At 42.8% G+C, this 24,359-nt stretch overlaps 1 protein-coding gene across 1 annotated transcript in view; it reads right to left on the bottom strand.

Annotated features, from left to right (window-relative positions):
- TTC39C (tetratricopeptide repeat domain 39C) overlaps positions 1 to 24,359 on the bottom strand; it is a 106,348-nt gene that overhangs the window by 1,860 nt on the left and 80,129 nt on the right. The window contains exons 7-12 of the mRNA XM_060613472.3: positions 13,504 to 13,597; positions 10,532 to 10,639; positions 7,101 to 7,210; positions 5,957 to 6,080; positions 2,339 to 2,436; positions 897 to 1,001 (exon numbers count right to left, since the gene is read on the bottom strand). Of these exons, the coding sequence (XP_060469455.1) occupies positions 897 to 1,001; positions 2,339 to 2,436; positions 5,957 to 6,080; positions 7,101 to 7,210; positions 10,532 to 10,639; positions 13,504 to 13,597 (639 nt within the window). The remainder of the gene's footprint in view (positions 1 to 896; positions 1,002 to 2,338; positions 2,437 to 5,956; positions 6,081 to 7,100; positions 7,211 to 10,531; positions 10,640 to 13,503; positions 13,598 to 24,359) is intronic.

Here is a 24,359-nt window from a genome sequence, read left to right as displayed (position 1 = left end):
TGGACCAGGCTTGTTATATTTTAAGTACGCATTTTAAGGCCATATTAAGAGTAAAACTTTTCCTAAAGAATATGGTGTTAGGGTTTTCTACAAAAAATGACAAAACTTGCCTTTTCTACTTTGGTAAAATTAGAATTTAAAATGACTTACCAATTACAAGCCTGTATTTGGCGAGATGGGCTACATATTTAAGGGTCAGTCTTGAATCATATTTCTGTTGATTTAGCTCTAATTTTAGAAAGCCTATTTATTTGAAAGTATAATGAACTTACTAAAAATTAGAATCTCATAAAGCTAGTATTATGTAACTGAGTTTCTAAAAGAAGGTAGCAAGCAAATCCACTCGTTTAAAAACAAAACTTCCCCAGTATACTTAAATACGTAACTGTCAAATTTACATGGCATTCTGAAATTTTTAAAGCAATCACCACATCATCCTCATTTATTCTCACCATAATCTCCATTCACTTGGCAAAGCAGGTATTTTTTATCCTGTTTTACACATTAGGAGGAAGATACATGGTTCAGGAACATAACCAGCCTCCTACACTAAGGTGAAGGCAGAGTCAGAATCCGAATGCAAATCCGTGTTCTTCTGAATAAGCCGTACTACTTCATATCCTACCATTCTAAAAAACGCAATGATTTTCCCCTCGAGTGAGTTTTTGTCCAAAAAGGTACATTTATAATACTGCTCATTCCAGAGAAGAAACTGCCTCAGTAAACATAGTAAAAGAGGATGACTCACTTCTTGGATTTTTCCTGCATGAAATTAAGGAAAACAAAACCAAAAACCCACCATGTTCAATTCACTGACTTTAAATGAAGGATGCTTTGTGCCTGCTCACCTGTGCATTTTTGCTGATGAACGTTATTTAAACTATATGAGGCCTTACCTCCGGTTTGTCTAACAGAAGACAGCCAAGTTCATAGCAAGCATATGGCTGGACGTATAAGTTATTCTGACGACACAACTCATCTTTAACAGCGCGCTGAAAGAACTGAAAGTAATACAAAAGTTACTACAATTAACTCATTTTCCCACCTAAGGTTCATCACATCTTCAGGAGACAGAAGGGGGGGACTTATCTCTGTATTCTAGATGTTTGTTTTGGCACCTTATTTCTTCCCAACCTCATCCATATCTACAAGCCCGCTGCATGCTTGCCTCCAGGCTATGCTACCCATCGGTCAGCTCAATTTGTGCTTCTTCTATTTCCAGTTGACAACCTAGCCTCTACTGATCTTAATGCGGAAAACATCATGATCTGCATCTCAAAGTAACATACCAATATTTAAAACAGGAAGCACACAAGCCAAGAATCCACTCCTGACACGTATCTTGACTGTATCTTGCGGATACTTAAGTATGTGATCTAAAGCAGGCTACTCAGAGCTGTGTAATAACTATCATGACCCTGTGCTGAAAAAGTAATTTAAAATTGGGGCGCCTGAGTGGCTCAGTCGGTTAAACGTCCGACTTCGGCTCAGGTCACGATCTCGCGGTCTGTGAGTTCGAGCCCCGCGTCGGGCTCTGGGCTGATGGCTCAGAGCCTGGAGCCTGCTTCCGATTCTGTGTCTCCCTCTCTCTCTGCCCCTCCCCCATTCATGCTCTGTCTCTCTCTGTCTCAAAAATAAATAAAACGTTAAAAAAAAAATTAAAAAAAAAAAGTAATTTAAAATTATAAAATAAAAGTATGTCAACACTCTAGGATTTAAAAGTCAAAGTCCCCTACTACTGTACATGAACTCTTTTAAAGAGTAATCAAAATTACACTGGGATATACTTCAAAACATCCAACGACACAAAAACTTTAGAAAAATTCCCCCAACTATATTTGAAAATAATGAATGGTTCTCTTCCATATAGTATGTACACAGAATATCTTAAGCTAACACTTTTCTAGACTTTACCTCCAGGGTTGCTTTGGTAATCTGCAGTTACAGACACAGGAAAAGTGAACGCACGCTAACATATCTGATCATCTTGGGGATTTATCTAGCTATGAGGCTTCATTCTGCTCCTTTAAAACTGTCTGCATCCTTATTTCCTCCTTCTCCAACTGAGACTGTCATCTCTGATAAGTAACTCCTGCCAGAAGAAAAGCCTGTGTATAAAGAAGCAACGTAAGAATCTGAAGTTACACGTTACTAACTAGTATTCTCCACCAGCACCTTCCAGCATCTGAGAGGAGAGGACACGGATCGGTAGAGGGTTAAGCTCACACTGCGGCGAAAGGTCTGGTTTTGTTGAATGCTTTTTCCATTGTCCTTATTCCTAAGCACACATACAGGCTTTCACGGTCTATGTTCCTTGGCCACAGCATTAACGGTTTACCTGAACAGCATCTTCTGAGTTTCCCAGACATTTGTGTATGGCACCAAGAAGCAAATACTTTAATCCAACAACAGATGAATCATCCACTTCATGGCAAGCTTAAGGAGAAGTGAAAACAGCAGCAAGGATAATAATTCACTTAATTTCTTAAACATCATGAGTTAGGTATTTCATTGTTCAGTGACCTGAATATTCAGTTCACAATCCTGCCCCCTGAAACTCAGAAGGCTCCTTTTCCTCATCCATTAGTGAATACCCTTATTCAAAGAAAGGCAAAGATATCAAACATCTGGGCATCCAGAGGACTCGGAATTATATCATATTGTTAGTAGGAACAAGAAACCAATCTGCAAAGGCTACATACTGCGTGCAGGATTCTAGCTATATGACATTCTGGAAAAGGCAAAACTCTGGAGGCGGTAGTTCCCAAAAGTCTGGGGGAGGGAGAGGAAGGGAGGAACAGCTGGAAGACAGGGGATTTTTAGGGCAGTGAAATATTCTGCAGGATACTACCTCTAAGTGTGGCTACATGTCAGTTCGTACTTGTCGAATCACACAGAATGTATGAAACAAAGAATGAACTCTAATGTATGACTAAACCCTAATGATGCGTCAGCATTGGTTCACTGGCTGTAACAAATGTATCCATCTGGGTGAGGAGGGGGGGGTGAGTAGGGGGGTGGGAGGGGTGGCAATGTTGATGGGGAGGCTGTGTGTATGGGGAAGTGAGGGGTGTGGTATGTGGAAACTCTAGTACTTTGTTTAATTTTGCTAAGAACCTAAAACTACTCTATAAAAATACTTCTAAAAAATTCTATCATATTAACTTCATAAGCCATATGGCGGGCACCTTTCCACGTTTGTACTGATGCACTGCACTCATCACTGAGGGGGCATCCGCCGTGACCCCTCCACTTCAAGAAGCTTGCCATCTACCACGCAGGATGGGCACACATGTTGGAGGATGTTACAGGAGTTTTTCCAAGGAAATGAAAAGGGTGGAAAATTGGAAACACAGTGGAGCTAACAGAGGAGGAAAGGAAGTTAACAGTTTCTATGGACCAACAGAGATACTGAGATTTGGTAAGATTTTATAAATAGATACACATACATATGTACACACATATACACACACACCTTTGTTTGTGGCTGGTTTAAGCCTCAATAAAAAGGTGATATTTGAGTAAAGACCTGAAGGAAATGAGTGAAGGAGCCACATGGATGTTCAGAAGCGCATTTGCAGACAGAAAAAAGAGAAAGTGCAAAGGCACTGAAGCCAGCGTGTGCCTGGTGTGTTCAAGAACAGTGAAGTGAGTGTGGCTGGAGCCTGATGAGCAAGCAGGAGGAGCAGTGAGAGGCAATGGGGTGGACGAGGGGGGAGAGTGGTGGACAGATCAGAGCCCTGTAGGCCACTGAATGGACTTGGGCATTTACTTTAAATGATATGAAACCACAGAGGGTTCTGAGGCCCAAAATAACATGACTTCATTTAACAGGATCACTCTGGGCACTATGTTGAGGATATACAGAAATATTTTTAAAATGCAGAGGAAGAAGGGCACCTGGGCGGCTAGGTTGGTTAAGTGCCCAACTTTGGCTCAGGTCATGATCTCACAGCTCGTGTTCGAGCCCTGCACTGGGCTCTGTGTTTACAGCTCACAGCCTAGAAGCCTACCTCGGACTCTGTCTCCCTCTCCTGCCTGTGCTCTCTTTCTCTCTCTGCTCCTCCCCTTCTTGTGTGCTCATTCCCTCTCTCTCACTCCCCCTTGCTCCCCCTCAAAAATAAACATTTAAATGTTTAAAAATAAATGGATAAATAAATAAAATGCTGAGGAAGAATGCAGTGCACAGGGTGGGGGAAGCGCTACAAATGAAACCACAAGATGAGCACTGTAAGAATCCAAGTACATCTGCTGATGAAGGAAGTTACAGATGGGGGGTCTGAGAAGCTGAATACACAAAGCTGGGTCAGCACTTAATTAATGCATTTGATTGCTTTCATCCACTACCAGTTTTTTTCTGGAACTATTACTCTACAGAGATCTTCTCTGTACTCTACATGGCTGAATAGATTTGGATCATTACTGCTTAACACTGGGGAATGATAGAAACTAATTAATCGATCTCAAAACTGCACTAATATTTAACAAAGATATTAAAGAATTATATCATGTTTACTCAAGAGCCTCCCTTTCTCCATGACCACATCATTGCTATTTATTTTGATACCTGGAAGGGGATTCAGAGAATATTTAGTCACATTAAGTGATAATCATTTCTATGCCTGTCAATTACAGCCTATTTTATATGTGCATTTGTGTCTGAATTCTCTCTACACAGTCTCACATTTGTGCATTACAAAGAATAAAATTCTGTATTGTTCCTTACAGTTAGACATTGCTAGACATTCTAGACTTGCATCAACAACCAGGGATTGTTTATTCTCTGTGAACTTTTCCCATAGCTATAATAAAAATGACTTTATGAAGGCTATATTACCATAACCTATGGTCCTGGGTTTTTTTTGTTTGTTTGTTTTTTTAGTATTTATTTATTTTTGAGAGAGAGAGCGAGCAAGCAGGGGAGGGGCAGAGAGAGAGGGAGACACACAATCCGAAGCAGGGTCCAGGCTCTGAGCTGTGAATACAGAGCCCTGTGCAGGGCTCGAACTCATGGACTGTGAGATCATGACCTGAACCGTAGTGGGACGCTCAACCAACTGAGCCACACACGCGCCCCCCCTATGTTTTTTTCAAAAATACATGAATCAAAAATCTAGGCTTCTAATTACAGTCCTAGGTATTTACTCAAGAGAAATGAGTATATGATGTCTACACAAAAGACAAGTACACTTATGATGTATACTTATGTTTGTAGCAGCTTTACTCATGATGGCTAAAAAAAAACCAGGAACAAATCAAACGTCCGTTAACAGGAGAAAGGATAAACACACCATGGTACAGATTTAGCCCCACAGTGAAGTGTCGCTCAGCAGGTGTAAGGAACGAACTACTGATATGGGCTACAACATGGATCACTCCCAGAGGTGCTATGCTGAACAAAGGAAGCCAAGCCAAGCAATGAAAAGTACACAAGGTCTGAACTTCTATGAAGTTCAAGGACAGGCGAAAGTAATCTGTGGAGAGAGAAATCAGAACAGCGGTTGCCTTGGGGTGGGGACTGACCGAGAAGGTGCCCAAGGGAAATTACAGGGGTGGTTAGAAATGTTCTAGATCTTCATTGTGGTGGTGGATGCCAGCACGCATATATTTGTCAAAACTCAATGAAGCAGATACTACCTGTTCATTTTAATAAACGTGAATCAAACTTATATAAAACAAAGGGCTTTTGCTGGGGGAAAAAAACGTACGCATCCAGCAATCCCCAGGGCTATAAGAGTCGGCAACACTTTGCAGTCATTGCGCCTCAGCACGCACCGCCAACGATGTGAGCATGTCCGCACATTCCCGTGCTGCCGACACCTGTCACCTATATGCAACAGAGCATTCTTCACCACTCCACCATCTAATCCAAGAATGGCAGATCTGTACTCTCTGAATCAGATAACACTAACGGGAAACCGAAGAAACCGGCCGATGAGTAGAGTTTTTTTATTACCTTGACTCATCCTCTGCAGGTTGGGGAAGGAGCAGTTGGGGAGGGCTTTCCACAGGTATAACACTTCGATGGAGGCCAGTACACACAACGCTCTGGTGGGAGCTACTTTCCGAAACCTCTCTGCCTGCAAGTGTGAGAATGATCACGCTGGGTTTGGGAAAACGAATTCAAATAAAAACATACTCGAGACATTAAAAAATGCACAGTTCATCTCTGACATCAACAACCCCCTCCAACAAAGCTAACAATGAGAACTTCTCTCTATATAAAAATTTTTGGCTTTCTAACCTTTAACGTATGATAGATATGCCTTTCATTCATTATTCAACTCCATCTACTGTTAAGATCCAGGGTGCATTCAGAAAACAGGATAAAAGTGGATTCATTTCAGTTTAAATCCAAGGAATTTATAAAAGCTGGGTGACCAGTAATAATGAATGGGCTTACGTGGAAGATGTAATTAATACTAGATGCATTTTAGTTACGGCTTTATTGACTTAATTTTTTATCTAGTCCTAGTGGCCTCAGTGGTATTCCACATTATAATCCAGTTTATACTCAAGCTAAGTCACTAAATGTTCATTCATTAGTAACAAACTAAAATCATGGAAAATTCAGGATATGACAAGTTGTCATGTAACCCACAGTGATTCCACTAACTTTTTTTCCTAAAAAGTGTAGAATAAATTAGGGTCTTTGTCCCTGAAGTACTGGGCCTTTCTACTGGTACATTTGATGCATGCTTTTATTTTTTAGAAGGTCCAAATGTGATGTGTTCAGTAAATTATTGAGACTCAATAGTCTGTATCTCTTGCCTAGATTCTGCCAATTTCGATGCTTCTGAAACCACCCAACTCCTTAGACAGGTGCTTTCCCTTTCCAGATGTGCTCATTAGCTCTACAGGGTCTGTAATGTGTCTACCCACTCAAAGAAATAACAGCTGTTTTAGTCACGTGCAGCAAAACCAGCACTTTCCATTCAAAAGAGAAGTATGCCCACGGGGGTAAATTTTCTCCACGGTGGCAAAGTGCACTGGCAAGTAAGTCGCTGGCTTGGATTAGGATTTCCTAAAACTTGTCCAAGATGGTGTCGCTTACAAATGCCCGTCACAAACACACACCAGATCAATAGGCTCCAACGTACCTTTTTCACTGAGAATTGTTCAATCTGATTGTTTTTCCTTTTGAAGAGCTTCTGAACTTCTTTAAACACTATCTGTGCCCCATCCACGTCACCGGTGGCTCCCTGACAAACTGCAAGAAACCATTGTTGTACTCCCTAAGTATCAGGGGAAAAATGCCACGGAAAGACACTCAGGCTGATGGTACTTGGAAAACGTTACCAAAGAAAAACACGGGAGGGAGCAAGTGTTACATAGAGGCCTACAACATCCTGTTGATTGTCACACTACTGCCTCAACAACTACTTCCTTGGGTTCCCAGAGTTTTGTGGGGACATACAGGAAAACCGTGGTCCTGGTCCTCTCGTTGGGCGCTAGTCTTGGACGTGACAAAATTCCCAGCTATTGGCACAGTGTGGTCTAGCTGAGGCCCACATACTCAGAAAGTGGAATAAAAAGGAATCTAGGAAAGAATGATAAGGAGCCAAGAAGATCATGAAGTTTCATGGTGGATGGAGGGTACCTCTCTGTGCCTGGAAAGAAAGTCATGAAATTAATCTTACACATGTTCGTGGGCCACCTACCACCTACAAGCTACCAGCAAGAACATGGAAGAAAACACATGCTTTAACCCTAAAGAAACGTAAATTTCAGCTGGAGAAAGAAGATACACACATAGTCCCATAGCTATAATGTATATGTTGATAAGAGCCTTGAGGGTAGGAAAACCAAAGTGCTTTTGGAAAGCCTCAGGAAGAGAAAGGAAACATTTCTTTCTGGAGTGATCAGGAGCTAGGAGTCAGTCTGAGAGCCTTGGAGGATGGTAAGATTTTGGCAGCCTGCACACAATCTTCATCCTACCCCAAGCCCGAGGCAAAGACTTAATCATACTTGCTTCGTTTTGTATCTCTGAAGGTGAAACTTTACCAACCACTCTTCTCAACTACAATGGCACTGAATTCATTTATATCAATTTTTTTTCTTAGATGTTGTCTTTGGCACATATTTTTCAATCCCCAGCTGGAATGTCCATTGATTTCCTAATTCCTCCTTTATTCGAGCGCCCCTAAAACTAGGTGGTCCTCTATTCACATTTTGGGGCGTGGTCAAGCAGAGCACCGGGCCACGGCATGTCACAGGATGACACCTGTCAGCAGGGCCGAAGAAGCAAAGACACCAAGACTCAGAGAAGGCTGTGGATGTCAAGGTGATGGGAGAAGCAGAAGATTTTCTGCTGGGAGCATGAGGGATTAAGCTGAATGTTCAAGGGAGGGGCAACCACATTCCGTTAGGAAAGCGGCCCTGGTCAAAAGGACAGGGTATGAATTCATCCAAAATGACCTCATCTCCTGCAGCTTTGGCATCTCAAAAACAGAAGGAAATGCAGTGATTGTTTTGTATACCAACCCCATCAGGCTATAGATCAGAGAATGTAAAGGTCCAAGAAAGTTAAAAGACTTGCCTAAGGTCACCCAGTAAGCAAATGAAAAAGGAGTAATGTCTGCTGCATCTAGTCCGACATCCTTCTCCGACAATCTGTAACTTTCTTAGTCACATAGTTTAAAAAAGGGACAGATGGTGGTGATGGCTGCATAACCGTGTACATGCACACTATGCCACTGAACTCAAAAATGGTGAAAATGGCAGATTTTACATCATGTGGATTTTATGACAATTGAACAGTACAGGAAACTAAGTCCCTGGTGGCAGTGTTTCTGGTCCCTGAACATCCATCTGCCTGTCGACATGTACCTGTCCTTCAGGGCCAATTCAAATGGCAGCTCCTGCGAGATGGCAGATAGCTTGACAGAAGTGATCGTCCCCTTCCTGTGTATGCTTTGTAGTGGAGCTCCTGACACCTCTTACCATCTGCACAAAATCCCCTTGCAAAGGCAGAGACTAGTCTTTCGTGCTTTATCAGCTCCCACAAACTGGTATAGTCCTGGGATTTCCAATATTTGGAGAAAAAATACTCCTCTATATAGCCGCGTTGCACATTTATTTGTGTTCCATGATCAACAAAGATTAAAAAAGAAACAGCTGCCCACGAGTGACTATGTGACTCAATAACATGTTAACAACTGATGGCTGTGCTGTCATGAAGACCTCTGCTTTTCAGTTCATGCATTCAACATGTTGGGCACACGGAGGCTACTCAGGAAATAGCTGGTACTTTCATCGGAGATGCCTGTGGGTTCTATAAAACAACTTTTTTTTTTTATGTTTATTTTAGTTTTGACAGAAAGAGCATGAGCGGGGGAGGGGCAGAGAGAGAGAGAGAGAGGGAGACACAATCTGAAGCAGGCTCCAGGCTCTGAGCTGTCAGCACAGAGCCTGATGCGGGGCTTGAACCCACAGACCGCGAGATCATGACCTGAGCTGAAGTCGGATGCTCAACTGACTGAGCCACCGAGGTGCCCCTGTAAAACAACTCTTAAGGTGTGAGACAAAGTATATTCACCACTATACTGAAAATAATCCTATTCAAACATAAGCTACAGAGCCATACAAAAATGGATGCCCTAGGAGGACTGTAGTCAAGAGTGTAGGTATAAAGAGCTTTCATGTTGACTCAAAATGAACCGCAGTTTTAGAACATCCAGGATATGCACACTTGCCACTGTTAATTCTCTTAAACAGATCAGTTAGGGGACTGGAATAACAGGAAATCCTTCATTAAACGCAAATATTCAGGGAAATGAGAGATTTAAAATTATGTCTGAATTTTAAAGAATCACTTATATGGCCATGTAAGGAGAGTTTATCAGAAGCAGAAAATGCACAGCCACTTGGTACTTTTCTTTAATTTCCACCTCTGCAAGTGTACATCATGATGGCATGACGGCACTTTATGCATCTCAGGGCACAGACATCCCTTTCTCCACCAGGTGGCAGCATATCTTTATCTCCTGAGAGGAGGCCAAAACGTGCACTCTTACTCATATCAGCAATGACAAGGGGTCTCTGCTAAATGATAGGCAGTGTTCAAATACCTCATGTTCTACAAAATCACACTGTAAATTTAAGAAGGTTTTAATAAGTAAAACAAGGTTGGAGCAGACTACTCAAATGCAACTTTGTAACCAGGGCACTAGTGATCCAAACAAAAATATTAACACAATTTAAAAGACATGTTAAATTCCTTAAAAAATATTTAAATTCTTAAAAACTAAAAACCATATTGTAGAAAGTAAAGGATAGGAGTTAAGGGTAGGCTGAGGCTGCTTAGGGCAAAATACACAGAAACCCTCAAAACAGAGCCTATGACCAAACCAGCCGAGAGGGGGAGCTGGTGTGCAGGACTGAGTCAGTCACCGCTGGGTGACTAGGTAGCACAGAACATTAACATGCTACGGAAAAGGAAGGAGAGGAAGGAGAACCCCACGTCTTCTTGACATCTCCCTCCCATCCGCCAATGTGTGTGGTGAACTCACCACAGAAATAAGCTACTCACCTGCAGTTAAATAGGCGTAATAGCACTGGGACCACCTGGACTCATTTTTCAGCCTCTCAAAGGAATCAAACGCATCCTTGAAATTCAGCTCTATCATGCTGCACCAACCTATGAAAGAAATATTTTTAGTATGGGACCCCAAAGTCATGATTCATATCCTGTCTTTAAGCTAGGAATCTGATACAGCTGACCATCTTTGTCTCAGTGCCACATGCACACTACCTGAAAACCTGAAGACTTTTTTTTCTCTTAAGTATTTTCAATGTGACATTTTGCATAAGGCAAGACAGCACTTCTGACTTCACAACCCATTAAGCAGTATGGAAGCAATACACAGAATGACATAAAGATTTCCATGAAAACACCCTAATTTGTATCCTACACTCCAATTTGGGTGGTGAGATTAATCTAAGTACAGGAGTACTTCTCCAAGAGCAGGCACAGACACAGAAAAGGAAGGACTACTGTTAGATTATATACATAGTGAGGATCTCAAACAGTCTGCAAGCACCCGGGTGCTCCTTAATGATTATTAATTCTCGAACCCTTGTGAGAAGTAGAGACAACAAGCCAGTTAGAGATTAAGTACTCCCCCCCCCCCCCAGGTTGGCAGCAGAGCTGAGAAAGAACCCCCTCTTTCCCAGATCAAAGCACCAGGAGACAGGCATTCTGGGAAGAAGTGGCAGCCACAAAAATGCAGGGAATTCTACCCTCATTTTTACAATAGTACCTGCCATTGCCACATCCCCCTGTGTGCCTGGGCACCTGGCGTACTTCTAATTCTACTAGAGGCTTGCTAAGGTGGCGGACGGTGTTCTCATTTTACCAAGGAGAAAATCTAAGGCACAGAGAGGTGGGTGAGACTTGCTCAAGGCCACAGAGCTTAGAGGGAACTGCTAAGGACTCAAGGCCACTGCTCTCTGCTATCTACCTCCTGCTATATCTGCTTCCTCGTGAAGTACTTGTGCCATCTTGGACCTGCCTTTTTAGTACAGGGATGAGAGAGATCCACACTTCCAGAAAATCCAGTGTCAATTCTATGGGATAGGAGAAGTAGACATAGGACAGTAAAAATCGGGGCTGACAATGTCCATCCTGTAAGATGGGAATTAAGTGCAAAATATGTAGAGGTGCCAATGAATCTGAATCAGAAGCTGAGTTACAACTGGGCTTCTTTTTCTTGGGTTAACCTTGCTAATAGGCCTCAGGGTTAGGCTGTGATGATTTCCAACCTTCCTTCAGCTCTAACCCTCCACACTGCCACAGACCTGAAAATGCTGCACCAAAAAAAGAGGCCATCATAATCATTGTGCAATACATGCACATATCAAATCGTTAGGGCATACAACTTGAATACAGTATATGTTGATTATATCTCAATAAGTGGAAGAAAAAAAAGAAAGCAGTATCTTAAGAACGAAAAAAAGGCCACCAAATCTAGGCCTTAATTCAAGTTCTTTGAAATACATTCCATCCTACATTATGGCTACTACCCAGAGCTCCAGCAGGGTTTGTATCGTATATAAATATTTTTTCCACTGGATTATACCTCATCTCTTTTCCCTAACCCATAACAGGTATTTAAAACACAATACTGTTTCACTAGGAAGTGCCCAGTCTTTTAGTTTGTACTTCTCTTTAAAAAGATTTAGAGGCGCCTGGGTGGCTCAGACAGTTGAGCGTCTGACTTCAACTCATGTCATGATCTCACAGCTCATGGGTTCGAGCCCCGCGTCAGGCTCTGTGCTGATAGCCCAGAGCCTGGAGCCTGCTTCAGATTCTGTGTCTCCCCCTCTCTCTGCCCCTCCCCCACTTGTGTTCTGTCTCTATCTCTCTCTCTCAAAAATAAACATTAAAAAAAATTTTTTTTAAAGATTTAAAGTTATTCAGGAAGACAACTATGTCCACAGCGTATCAGCAAGTGGCAAGCATCCCAGGGTCCCAACCTGACAGGTGTCAAATGCCTCCTGTGCACCCCCCATTTGTCCTTTTCTCTCTGCAGGGGGCCTTAGAGTTCCAGTCTTCCTGTTGATTCCATCACTGCCTCATTATTTCTCCTCACCCTGGCCCCCTCATTCCCTTTCTAGGTGCTGTATGATGTGACCTTGCCCTACTGGGCTGAAACCCTAACAAATATGAAGCCCTTATTACAACGTGTCATTATTTCAAACCCAAACTTGTATGGATTCTCCTCCGCAAGACAGAGCACCTGCTACAAAAAAGGACTGTGGAATTACTAGGGTAAACAGGACAGAATTTAGTGCAGTCAGCAAAAAACTGAGTAACAGCTTTGGGGAAGAGGGAGAAAGCTGTAAGCAAGTAAGTATTTCCATGTCTGTTTATAAATGTGTCTGCAGGAGGGAGGCGAGCAGAAGGAAGGAAGCTAACACATGTGGAGGGTGTTCTGAGGACCAGGAGCCCCACCTGACACTCGTTCCTACTGCATCTAAATCTCACAACCACTGAGGGAAGGCACCCGAACACTCATGACAACCATGAGGCTTAAACCGTTTGTCCCAGGTCTTTGAGCTAGTCGGCAGAAGGGCTGGGATTGGGGTCAATGTGCCCAACTCTCTCCCACGCTGTATTTTTCTTTTCAGGTAAACACCACTGTGAGGGAGGAAAACTTAGTTTTGGATTCCAATGTACAGTCCGGTAAGGTTATTTACAAATGAGTTTTAGTCAATTCTTTTCACAGGACCTATTATCCTAAAATCAAATGTTCTAAAGAGTAAACTAACGCAGTAATGACAATCACGGAGATAAGTTATCACCCCTTGTGCTCTGATGACAAAGTCTTACCATAAATGGCAGCAAGTATTTTACAGAAGATACAAACTGAACAGCATTAATAATGCAAACGTGCACAAGAATGAAGACTTGTGACAGGAAGCTAGACATCTAGCCGGACACAAGCGGAATGCATGAATGCCAGGTCGTGACAAGAAGCTGGACAGACATTTCATATTTACCGATTTCATACAGACAGACATGCTGGATCTCTCTCTGATCTATCGCAAGTTCCAAAGCAGTATGGAAAGAAGTCAAGGCACTGTTGATTTGACACTGAGGAAAGAATGAAAACAGAGTTACTGGCTAAGAGCTGCCATGAACATTACAATCCTTTCCATTCCAATACGTCTTCTTCCTTAACAGTCATTTTAAACAGATTAAACAATTTAGAGATTTCTGGGGGCGCCTGGGTGACTCCGTCAGTTAAGCATCCAACTTCGGCTCTGGTCCTGATCTCACAGTTGGAGGGCTTGAGTCCCGCATCGGCCTCTCTGTGCTGACAGCTTGGAGCCTGGAGCCTGCTTCAGATTCTGTCTCCCTCTCTCTCTGCCTCTCCCTACTCATTCTCTCCTTCCCCCACCACCCTCAAAAAAAAACATTAAAAAAAAAAATTTAAGATTTCTGGAACGTTCCAATTTGTCTCAGTTGTGAGATGAACCTGGCTAGGCACAAAACACTTCTTTTGCTCTGGCGGGAGATGCCCCCACTGAGGGCTTGCTCACGCCTTCTCCTACAGCATACTTTTCAGACTTGGACCATACAAAGGACTTGCTCCACTGTAACTGCTAATCCAGCCCCTGGTTACCAGAGAGGTCCTGCAAGGACAGGGTCTAGATTTCACCCTCCTGTGTATACAACAGGCATATGTTAGAGATAACTACAGGTTTGGTTTCACGCCCCCAGTACTGCAAATACTGCAACAATGTGGGTCAGAGGAATTTTCCGGTTTCCCAGTGCATACAAAAGTTACGCTCCTACTATACTGTTGTTTAAGTGTGCAATAGCATGATGCCCAAAAAACAGCGCACATATCTTAATTAAAAAATACTTTATTGCTAAAAAACGCTGGCCATCATCTGAGCTTTTGGCAAGTTGTAATCACAGATCACCATTAACAATAACAAAAAACTTCAAAATATTGCCAGGATTACCCAAATGTGACAGAGACATGAAGTGAGCAGATGTTGCTGGAAAAATGGCGCCAACAGACTTCACGGAGGGTTGCCACAAACCTTCAATTCGTAAAAAACCCCAGATCTGCAAAGCGCAATAAAGGACAACAAAAGGGAGTGTGTCTGGCCCCGCCCCAGGCCAGAAAGACCCCCATCGGTATTGAGTGACTGCGTGAAGCCTCCTTTAATCCTGCCCTCAGCTCGCTCTCCCTTCTGTGACCCACTCCGCCTGCCATACAGTCCTAGGTCAATTCTGTACCTAAAATGCTGTCTGATTGCTCCCGGTCATCACCTCTCCTCTACCCACACTCACTTCTGACTTTTGCATTAATCTAGTACTGTCCAGAGTCCAGCAGACTCTCCCAGGACTGTTCTCACTCCTGATTAAATACATTTAGTGTTTCTTTCCACTAAAGAGCCCTTTCAAAGTCTGCCAACCTCATACCAGAGCACCTGATAAAAGCACCTAAAAAGCATCAACAGCATAAAAGAGTTCAAGTCAATCCTAAATACAGCAAAGACAGGTGTTAACAAATACAAATCCTAAATGCCCTACAAATTTGGCACAGCCCTGCTCTCAGGGGCCTTCCCTGCCCCTGCAGGTGTCATTCCATGCCCGCTGCCCCACACTCAGCCCTCCCTGGGGTCCCCTTTGTGCCCGTTCTGCTGATCCCTGGCCACCAACTTTTCGGGGTCCCTACTGCCTCTTCTCCCCACAGACAGCCAGGCAGGGGCAGGGAGGATCACAAATGAGAGCCTGCGGCATTTCGCAGATCTCGGCTCCTTTAGTGATGCATGGTCACTGCAGGAGGCCTCTTGGACACCCACATGCCACACAGATGAGTCAGGGAGATCCTCAGGACAGCCAGTGACTCAGGAACATCGTAAGCCAAATGACTCGTGAACCAAGGCCTCGGCTGAATCAATAACTATTCGCGTCCCATAGTAACACTTCACTGGGCCAGGACGGTTCGGACTGTGGTGTTCAATCCCTTAGCACCATCTACGGAGGCGAAGAGAGGACATACATCCCCGCGCCAGTGACTCCTGTTCTCGAGGAGGTTAACATCTAGTTGGAGGTAACCTCTTAGGAATGTGAGACAGGCCCAACCCTGTCAGACATTCACACTGGATGTAAGCACATAGCCACCAAGGTCCCAAAGAGGCAAAAAAATAATAATAATTATTATTTTCAAAAATTTTTAAGATCTCGTATGCAGTGTGCATGTGTGTGCATGCACAGGACGCTCATCACACCGCCCGCTTCCCCTTTCTGGATCAACACTTCTTTCCACGCATCACACACACACTCAATTTAGCCCGTTTGCACAAAACCGCAGTGCTGGCAATTCTGCTTTGCAGGCATCTCCTCAGTTTGCTAAATTCCTGACCCTCAATGGTCCCACACAAAATACTTCTGGATGAGCCACTGCCACCAAGCTGTCTCCAGCTGCAGGACAATGCAATGCCACACCGCCCTTCAGAAGACCAAAAACTACTTGTGAACACTAATTACCGGGCAACTACTAAGTGCCTAGGATGGTACCGGCTTGAGGTACAAATTACAGCAAAGCTTTAAATGCAAGTGTAGGAGAGACAAAAAGAAAAAAAACCCATCTGAATGAACATTGTTTCCCTTAACCCTTTCAAAAATCTGAGATCGCCATGTATTCGGTTCCATTTTCAGATGGAGAAACGAAGGTTCCAAGAGGTGGAGTAGTTCGATCAAGGTCAACAAGCTAGAAGCAGACTAGCATTCGCTCTGCTGTGCCTGCCTCCAGAGCGAGCTTTCCTCAGGCAGGGCACATCCAGGCCCCATTACATTAAAAGCCTTGAGATGGGGAGATTATCCTGGATTATCAGGGTGGACCTAAATGCAATCACAAGTGAGGGAAGCAGAGGGGAGGAGGCGACGTAATCACAAAGGCACAGACTGGAGGCACAGCCACAAGTGCAAGAACCATCAGAGCCCACAAAAGGTCTTCTGGGCCTCCAGAGGGAGGGCAGCCCCGATCACTTTGATTTCAGCCAGTGAAACAGAGTCTGGACTTTGGACCTCCAGAGCTGTGTGAGAATAATGTCTGCTGTTTTAAGCCACCAAGCTTGTTACATGGCCTTAGAAAGTGAGTACAGGGTCTTGCTTTCAAAATTAAACTGTGAAGAAAGTACCACTGATCCTTCCGTTTGTTAGAAGCGCTCTGACAGAACACGAGACCACTATGGAGCTTAGCGATACTATTCCAAGAATAAGCATAACTACAAAATAAATGCTAGTTCCGGCCTGATTACTCATTAAGGAATTGCAATGAACAGACATTAAAATGGTGAAAACAGATTTCCCCTTTTTCACCAAAATAATTTAAAATAAAAATAATCCAATAGGGGTTTTTAGGATTATAAATTCTAATATTCACAACAGAGCAGAGAAAGGAGAATTATCCTCAATTTGATACTTGATTCACAGCCTAATTTTTTGAGGAAATACACATACACTGGGCTCAAGAGAATACAGAAAACGGGCTAGCGTGAAATAGCCGTGAAGCCCAGAATCGGAGGTCAAGTACCACCTAGGCTTTTGTCTGGTGAATTACCCACGGACACTGTATCACAAAAACTGCCTGAAAGTCTCCATTTCTTCACTGGTAAAATGAGGAAATAATGTTGGCAAGCATCTGCAAAAGCATGAGTCTTTGCCAAATTAAATGGAGCATACTTGCTGCCAAATTAAATTCAGCACAATGTGTAAGTACTGCTTTGTTACTACAGAGACACAGAGCGTTCTTCCAGCCATTCAGGACTTCTTTCTGGATGGCTGTACTCCTAGGCAGTTTATGATACTTGCGGCGACTGTCAAAGGGCTTTGTTCCTCCATCATATTCTGCGAGTGAATGCTGCCGGTATGGAGGAAAACTCTGGATGTTTGCAGGATGATTTCGCATATGTCACATTATTATGCTCATGGATCCTCATGATTGTTTTAGCTTTTTCTCTTGGATCTGGGGAGATATTCAAATCATTTGCAAATAATGACAGTGTTGTCTCTTCCTCTACAAGAGGCTTAATTGGAGAGAACCACCAGTTAAAATGCTGTTAGCAAGCACAGCACGCTTTGCTTTATTCCCTCGCTTTATTCCCGTCTTTAATGAGGATGTTCTAACGTTGCAACATTAAATATAGCTTGAGGCACGTTTTTAGTAGATGCCACCTTTACCAAATAAAGAAAAGCCCTTTCTATTTCTAATTTGCTAATAGTTTCTTGGTTTTTGTTTTTGTTTGTTTTTTTTTAAGTGGATTTCATTAAATGCTATTTGGGCCTCTACTGATGGGACTGTGCGGTTTTATCAATTACCTCCTTAATGCAGGTCATAACAGGAACACATTTCCTGAGGCTGAACGACGCTGGCCTTTCTGAAATAAGCCCTACTAAGGTCATAATACAGCATATCAAAAATACATTGTTGGATCTAACTTACTAATATTTATTTAGAGCTTCTATGTTCAGAATGAAGTTGACCTATAGTTTTTTGTTCAGTGCTCTCCTCTAGGAGTTTTGGTATCAGGATCATACCAGAACTAGCAGACTTGTAGAAAATATTTTCATACTTTCTATGCTCTGGAACTATAAATAACTAGTTCACTACAAAGCCACGCCTTTCAATTGAATAATTCATTTAAAATGTTTAAAATACCATAACTTCAATTTTTTTTCCTTTAATGGAGACACGACATAACAGAGAATGTTAAAATTTAGTCAATAGTACCAGATTTCAGCGCCAACTTCACAAACAACACAGTTTTGGGCCTTGACAAAAAAATTATAATTTTCAGGAGATCTTGAAATAAATGAATTAATGCACACACAATACTCTTGGGGAAGGTACATTGCCTTTAAAAACAGGTGTATGTCATGGGGCACCTGGATGGCTCAGTTGGTTTAGCAGCCGACTTCAGCTCAGGTCATGATCTCACGGTTCGTGAGTTTGAGCCCCGCATCGGACTCTGTGCTAACAGCTCAGAGCCTGGAGCCTGCTTTGGATTCTGTGTCTCTCTCGCTCTCTGCCCTTCCCCTGCTCATGCACTCTCTCTCAAAAATAATAAATAAACTTTAAAAAATAAAAATTAAAAAAAATAAAAATAGGTGTATGTTACCTGTTAGTAGTGCCGGGAAATCACAATATTGTTTTCCAACATTTAGAAAGAGGATTTGCAATAAATGGTAATTACGCTTCTCACAATTTGTTTTAGACTACTGGGAGAAATTCTAGATTCTTTCCTGTAGGCATAATTAAGAGCCATTTAAGATTCTACCAAAAACATATAAATCTGTATTCTTGCCTAACCCAAACACAGACATACCTGGAGAGACAAGGGACAAAGGAAAAAGGAAACATGTAAGTGGCCACAAATCCCATTTTCCAAGTTTAAAAATGTAAGCTATTTCCACATCAATATATTTTTAAAGCCCTTTAGAAAGTAAAGACTTCAGGGCACCTGGGTGGCTCAGTCAGTTAAGCAGCCAACTCTTGATTTTGGTACAGGTTATCTTACGGTTCCTAAGATTGGACCCCTCATCAGGCTCCACACTGACAGCACGGAGCCTGCTTGGGATGCTCTCTCTCCCTCTCTGTCTCTGCCCGCCCCCCCCCCCCCCCCCCCCGCTCCCATGCACTCTTGCTCTCTTTCAAAATAAATGAACTTTTTAAAAAAAGATCTCAAAGTACAAATATGAAAACACAAAGAGTCCGAATAATTTTCAGAGTCATCACAGTAAGCTTGCAGTTACTAATGTTACATTCTATTCTACTCAAAGATTCCCACTAGCAATACCAAGCTGAGAAGATACATTAAATTCAGATAGCAAGCAAAAGTTTCCCTTTGTAGAGTCGTGGGGGGAAAAAAAAAAGGTGTTAATGGAAACAAGGCCAAGTCCTTTTGGAGACCTGACCCAGACTCTGGTGCCAAAAGGACATCAAATTCCAGACTTCCCTGAATCTGTAAGGCAAGATTCCACTTCCCCAGCGAACAGTTTCCTTTTGTGCCACCACCAAATTCTGTTTAACATGAAATGATAGCATTCAATTGCCAACAAAAAGGTCTCAGCTCAGAGCCAGTCCACTGGCATTCAAATAATGTTGGTACCACTTAATTCTGTGGTGTTAAACACAAGAGAGGAGATCGCTGTTTGTGGTGGCAAATCCAAGAACATGATAGTTCCTGTGGACCCAGCCACTAGGAGAGGGTGTTCCTATGTGGACCACTCTAACACGCAGTTGAGCATTTTCAGCTGTTAGATATGGAAGTTTGTAAGATACAGGCACATTCTTTCAAGAGGTTTTAAGTAACCAGGAAGCAGAGTTTGTCAGGCACAGGCAGAATTCCTGAGATGTGTCCAGAATGTCAAGAACACAGTATGTACTCTGCAAGTAAGAGCCTGTGCGTGTGTTAGACGACGAAAGGGTTTAGGGTGCCTGGGTGGCGATTAAGCGTCTGACTCCTGATTTCACCTTGGGTCATGATTTCACAGTTGGTGAGTTCAAGTCCCATGTCGGGCTCTGCACTGACAGCCTGGAGCCTGTTTGGGATTCTCTCTCTGCCTCTCCCCACCCCCTCAAAATAAATAAACTTTAAAAAATATATTTGAAAAAAGAGAACGAAAAGGGTCACAAAGTATCTAAATTCATGAGGCACCTGGGTACTAAATATACATGAAATATATATAAATAAATACATAAAAAGCACCAAATATTCAGAATACTAAATATTCGTAAGACATTAATATTCAGGTGGCCTTAATCTGACCATCCATTGGTGACACCCATGCTGGCACCGTGTGTCCTCTACCCAAGAAACACTAACAAAACCCGAGGGTCCACTGCTTTACTGTGGCCAGTGACGTACAGAGCGATGCAAGACGTTATATGCGTGTATGCTGGGCCTCAGGTAGCACGGCCTTTCCCCCCGCCGCCGGCACTCCATCCTCAGAGCATTAACCGAGGCTACCCTTTTCGCTTGCTTCTTGCTGTTTTACACTGATTTGATAAACCATGTGGTTCATGTCTACTTTAAATTGGCGTGTGACTCTTTCCATTTTGACCCCTGAGAGAATTTTGGCACATTGAGGGAATGTGCAGGGCACCGTACTCAGAGGCTACCAGGGTATCTGAGGTGCCTGTGAAAAGAAAGGAAAACCCTAAGCGCCTGTGAGGAGACACTAATTGGCACTGATAGCTGTGATGTGTGGAACTGCATCCCCCCAAAATTCATATGTTGAAGTCCTAATCCTCACCATCTCAGAATGTGACTGTGTTTGGAGATAAGGTCTCTAAAGAGGTAACTACATTAGAATGAGGTCTTTACGGCAGGCCCTAATCCAATATAACCAGAAGCCTCATGAGAAGGAAGGAGATGAGGACCCAGGCACGTGTGCACACACACAGGAAAGAACACATGAAGACACAGGGAGGAGACTGCTCTCTACAAGCCGAGGAGAGGAGGCTCAGAAGAAAATCAACCCTGCAGACTTCCAACCTCAGGACTACAAGACAACTAATTTCTGTCCCCTTTCTGTAGTTCCTTGTCATGGCAGCCTGAGGAAACGAATACATCAACTGTCAGAGGTCTCCTTTCTCTGGGGAGCCATTCCCGTACATGATGGGAATCAGAAGGGTCCTGCTTGTCTGGAAAAGCTTTCTGGTCTTAGGAAGGGTGTGAGTACCTGACCGAAGATAGCAGATCAGACCACCTGCTCCTTCCCCCCCCCTCAGAATCCACTCCTGGAATTTTTCTTACAGGTGATGAACGGGGGCAGGTTTGGTCTCTGCGTGCATGTATGTGTATGTGTAGGTCTCTCCATGTGTGAGAGTGCATATATGGTACATCTAAGTTATTCCCTATACAGATTGTGGATTAATTTGTATAAATACAAGACTACATGTCCCAAAGGTTTTATGAATTTACATATGTACCAACAGTTTATAAGAGACCATTTCCCTAAACCTTTTCCCAACAGAGAATGTTTTTCAGCATTTGCCAATTATGTTTTCCCTTGTTTTAATTTGCAGCTCATTGATTCTATCATGGGGGTAAAAGGTTACTCACCATTTGTGCATCTTATTTTATGGATTGTCTGTTCAGGTATTTTGTCTATTTTTCTTTTTGTCTGTTTATCCTTCTACTACGTTCTATGTTTCTAAGAGTTCTTTCTATGTTAAGGACACTAATTCTAGCTTTATTCTCATTTTTTAAAAAAACTTTGTTTACATTATAATATAGGAGTTCATTTATAGGTCAGTTCTACCAGTATTTTGATCCATGTACTACCAATTCTGTCACTCTTTTTCTTAAACAAACTTTAAAACCAAAGCATTATTGGGGAGCCTGGGTGGCTCAACTGGTTGAGCGTCCGACTTCAGCTGAGGTCACGATCTCACGGTTTGTGGGTTCGACCCTCGCGCCGGGCTCTGTGCTGACGGCTCGGAGCCTGGAGCCTGCTTCGGATTCTGTGTCTCCCTCTCTCTCTGCTCCTCCCTGACTTGTGCTCTGTCTCTCAAAAGTAAGTAAGTGTAAAAAAATTTTTTTAGAATGATTTATTTTTGAGAAAGAGGGAGAATGAAAGGGGGAGGGGCAGAGAGAGAGGGACAGAGAGAGAATCCCAAGCAGGCTTTGCACTGTCAACTCAGACAATGACGTGGGGCTTGATCCCATGACCTGAGCCTCAACTAAGAGCCAGAAGCTCAACCAACTGAGCCATCCAGGCACACCTCATGTTTTGGTTTTACACAGTCCTTGATTGGGGAGGATGGAGCCTTTAATACCACCACACACATGGAATCTACAAATTATGTGTAATTGAGGGGACTTTTCAAAATGCCATAAATATGGCTGCTCCCATTCTGACAAAAACCCAGGAGCTATAAAAATAGAACTATCATCACAGCACAATGAAGAAAGGCAAAAGGCAAGGGGCTGGAGTATTCATTCAAGGTGCACAAACACCTGTGCCCTCTCACACTCACTCACTCTTGAAGCCCTGGTGTCTGGAGCTGGGCACTGGTCAAGGCATTTGAGATACCCAGTGACAGAAAGAGTCCCTGCTTCGTGGAGATTGCTTTCTCATTCTAAGGGGGAGAGCCAGACCATGAGCAAAGAAGAAAGAGACTTCACCCTGAGTGTGCAGTGAACAGGAGTCTCTGGGCAGAAATGAGGAGGGTTGGTAAAGGAGACAGGCAGACCAGTGGCAGGAGTGAGGCCAACACATCCAATACCACAGTCATGGAAGGTTTCCCTGAGAAGGTGACCGAAAGTGGCTCTCCCATCCCTCAAGTTCCACCTCCTCCACCCCCTCTTCCCCAGTCATCCCCACCAACAGTGACCACCCATTCATTTGGCACTTTCATTGCCTTGAGCCATTACCTTTTCATGCATTCAACATTGCTATTCATAGTTAGATTATGAATGACTTCTGGGGCAGGGACTTTTTCTCTCTTTCTCTTGGCATCCCCCCCCCCCCCCCAAAGGCCTTTTATATCACAGGCAACAAATTTGATTACGTACAAATAATGGAATACAGTAGTTTTATTTTCAGCACCTTCACATGGATAGCAACCCCCTTGAAAAAGCGTTGTGTGACCAAATCCAGCACTAATGAGTGGTCAAAGTGATTAACGCACCAGTTACATTTCCTTGGTCTCTCAACGGTTACACATAGGATGTTGACAAAAAGTGTCACAGAAAGTGCTTTATATTGGATTTACAATCCAGATGCAATTCTGTCTAAATAGGAAAAGCCCTGTCCAAGTACCGTGTGCTGAGTGCTTTACCATATCCACATTACATTATTTAGGCCTAGCATGGGAGAGGCACTGTCCTCTTTCTATGCATAAGGACACAGACTCAGAATGCTCAGCCAGTCAGGAAGTAAAAGAGCCTGTTTTGAGCTAAGTCAGATGCTTTTTCAGCTGTACCACGCTGCCTTTTAAAATGACATGGAATTTATATGAAAAACAGCAATGAATTTAAAAGAAATGTGCATATATTAAAGATACTATTGAGGCACCTGGGTGGCTCGGTCGGTTAGGCGTCCGACTTCAGCTCAGGTCATGATCTTGCAGTCTGCGAGTTCAAGTCCCACGCTGGGCTCTGTGCTGACAGCTCAGAGCCTGGAGCCTGCTTCAGAGTCTCCCTCTCTCTCTGCCCCTTCCCCACTCACACTCTGTCTCTCAAAAATGAATGTTAAAAAAAAATTTTTTTAAGATGCTACCAAAAAAACTAAAATTAACAGTGAAAAAGATAATGCAAAGAATTAACTCTGAAAAACAGATACAATAATCTACAGAAAATCACACTACACAAAAGGCAGCAATTCAAGATAAACAAACACACCTAGAAGAAAACAGATGGAGAAGATCCAATATGCACAGAGATTTACACAAGAGAAATAGAAGCCATAATCAGGAAAGCAACTTTAAGAAGTTTTCCTACAACTGAATGACATCTCTACAAAGGATGTCAAATGGGCAAGTTCCTATGTTTTTTTTTCCTCAAAGAGAATTAAAGGCAAGTTGAAAAAATCAGAAGCAATCCCATGTAGTTAATTCTGAAGATTAAAGAACCACAAAAAACTTTTATGACAGCTTTGTTGAGATATATTTCACACACCAGAAAACTTACCCTTTTAAAATATGCAATTAAGTGGCTTCAGTATATCCACAGAACTATAAAATTTAAAGCTGGGGGCAAAAAAAACCCTTAAGAATGATGTAGCCTACTGTTTCTTGAAGTGTATTCTACTGAACCCTTCGGTTCTCACAGGCTACTGTATAAAAAAGAATTTTCCTGGTCAAATAAGTTGGGTAAACACAGAC

This window comes from Panthera onca, chromosome D3 (genome assembly GCF_046562875.1).
Source record: "Panthera onca isolate mPanOnc1 chromosome D3, mPanOnc1 haplotype 2, whole genome shotgun sequence".
Lineage (NCBI taxonomy): Eukaryota > Metazoa > Chordata > Mammalia > Carnivora > Felidae > Panthera > Panthera onca.
The sequence above is the reverse complement of the archived record's forward strand: the minus strand, read 5'-3'. Positions and strand labels throughout refer to the sequence as shown.